Below are 1,631 nucleotides of genomic sequence, written 5' to 3'. Positions count from 1 at the left end.
CGTTGCCCTTACACGCAAATGTCTTCGCTCAAAATCCGCGATTCCGCTTTAAACTCCATTAAGCGACATTTGCAGTCGAGTAAAGCAGATGTGCTTTCGGTGGACGTCGAAGTGCTTTCCACGCATCTATAATTATTGGAAGAGCAGTGGGTTCGTTTTTGCGAAGCTCAACAAGAAGTGGAGCTGTCATGTGGCGACGAGAACGCTCCTATGGAGGAACAATCGCGCATACAATGCGAGGAGTGGTACATAACTGCTAAGGCCAACTTTAAACGGCTTATGTCATCGCACATACAACCACCACCGCATAATCCTGTTCCGGTTGCGCATGCATCCACGTCGCTGCCAAAGATGCAGTTCCCTCGTTTTGTGGTGATCCCACGGAATGGTTATCCTTCCACGACTCATTTTGTTCGCTGGTTAACGCGAACGCAACCCTGTCGGATGGGCAAAAACTGCAGTATCTGCGTAACTGCCTGAAAGGTGAAGCACTTAATTTGGTGAGTAGTTTGTCAGTGTGTGACAGTAATTATCGTGAGGCATGGGACTTGTTGACCTCAAGGTACAAGGTCATACGAGTCATGGTGGACAGTCACATACGGGCTCTGTCATCTATAGAAAAGGCGAGCAAAGACTCCGACAAGGCAATCAAGCACGTACTTAATGCTACATTGCAGCACATCGGTGCGCTACGCGCGCTTGGTCGACCAACCGAGTTCTGGGATGACTGGCTCATCCACCTAACTGTATCAAAATTAGCATACGAAACCCGCAAACAATGGGAATTGTCGCTTGTGGGTGACGAGTTGCCGTCGTTTAACGCTCTTCGTGAATTTCTAGAAACTCGTGCACGCTCTTTAGAGATGCTACCGCTTGCGCCTGCCAACACGAAGGTAGTTGCGAAGAATGTTCTACACACAACATGTAGCCAAGGAGAAGCATGCGACGTCGGCAAGGCGTCTGCTTGCGCTTATTGCAGTGGCGACCACAAAATATACGTTTGCTCAAAGTTTAGCCGACTCGACGCAAATAGTAAACTGCCTTAGCAAAGGGCACATTCTTGCGAAATGTCGCAGTTCATCATTGTGCCGCATGTGTCGGCAACGCCATCACACGCTGTTGCACGCAAGTTTCAACAACCAAGAGGAATCAACCGTTACGAACGCAACAAGCCAGCACGTTAGTGTCACGTCACATTACGCTGATGCTGATCGTGTCACTTTGTTGGCAACCGCCGCAGTCTTAGTACAAGATGACGCTGGTCGTTGGCAACCAGCTCGTGCCCTCCTCGATAACGGCTCGCACGCCTCATTCATAACTGAGGCCTGCGCTCAACGACTTCGACTTCCCAGACGATCTTCATCCGCTTACGTCACAGGTATAGGGGCTACCCAAGGTGGCCGTACAAAGGGAGAAGTAACCCTACGCATATCACCGCGATCATTAGACGCAAACTTCCAAGTGAGTACATTCGTGTTACCCAAAATTACTAATGATCTTCCATCCACCGCTGTACCGACACCACCGTGGCCACACATTCTGGATTTATCGCTGGCTGACCCAAGTCTCGCCAAACCTGGTCCAGTTGATATCCTTATAGGCATGGACGAAATGGACAAAATCCTACTAAA

The 1,631-nt window shown here is 49.5% G+C and overlaps 1 protein-coding gene across 1 annotated transcript in view; it reads right to left on the bottom strand.

The window, feature by feature from the left end:
- Positions 1 to 816: 816 nt before the first annotated feature.
- Positions 817 to 1,631, bottom strand: part of LOC118741503 — a 2,564-nt gene continuing 1,749 nt past the window's right edge. The window contains exon 2 of the mRNA XM_036473502.1: positions 817 to 879. Within this exon, the coding sequence (XP_036329395.1) occupies positions 817 to 879 (63 nt within the window). The remainder of the gene's footprint in view (positions 880 to 1,631) is intronic.

Source organism: Rhagoletis pomonella, unplaced genomic scaffold, assembly GCF_013731165.1.
Source record: "Rhagoletis pomonella isolate Grant_MI unplaced genomic scaffold, Rhpom_1.0 Rhpom_scaffold_00006, whole genome shotgun sequence".
NCBI classification, from domain to species: domain Eukaryota; kingdom Metazoa; phylum Arthropoda; class Insecta; order Diptera; family Tephritidae; genus Rhagoletis; species Rhagoletis pomonella.
Note: the sequence above shows the minus strand (reverse complement) of the source record. Positions and strands in the feature narration are given on the sequence as shown.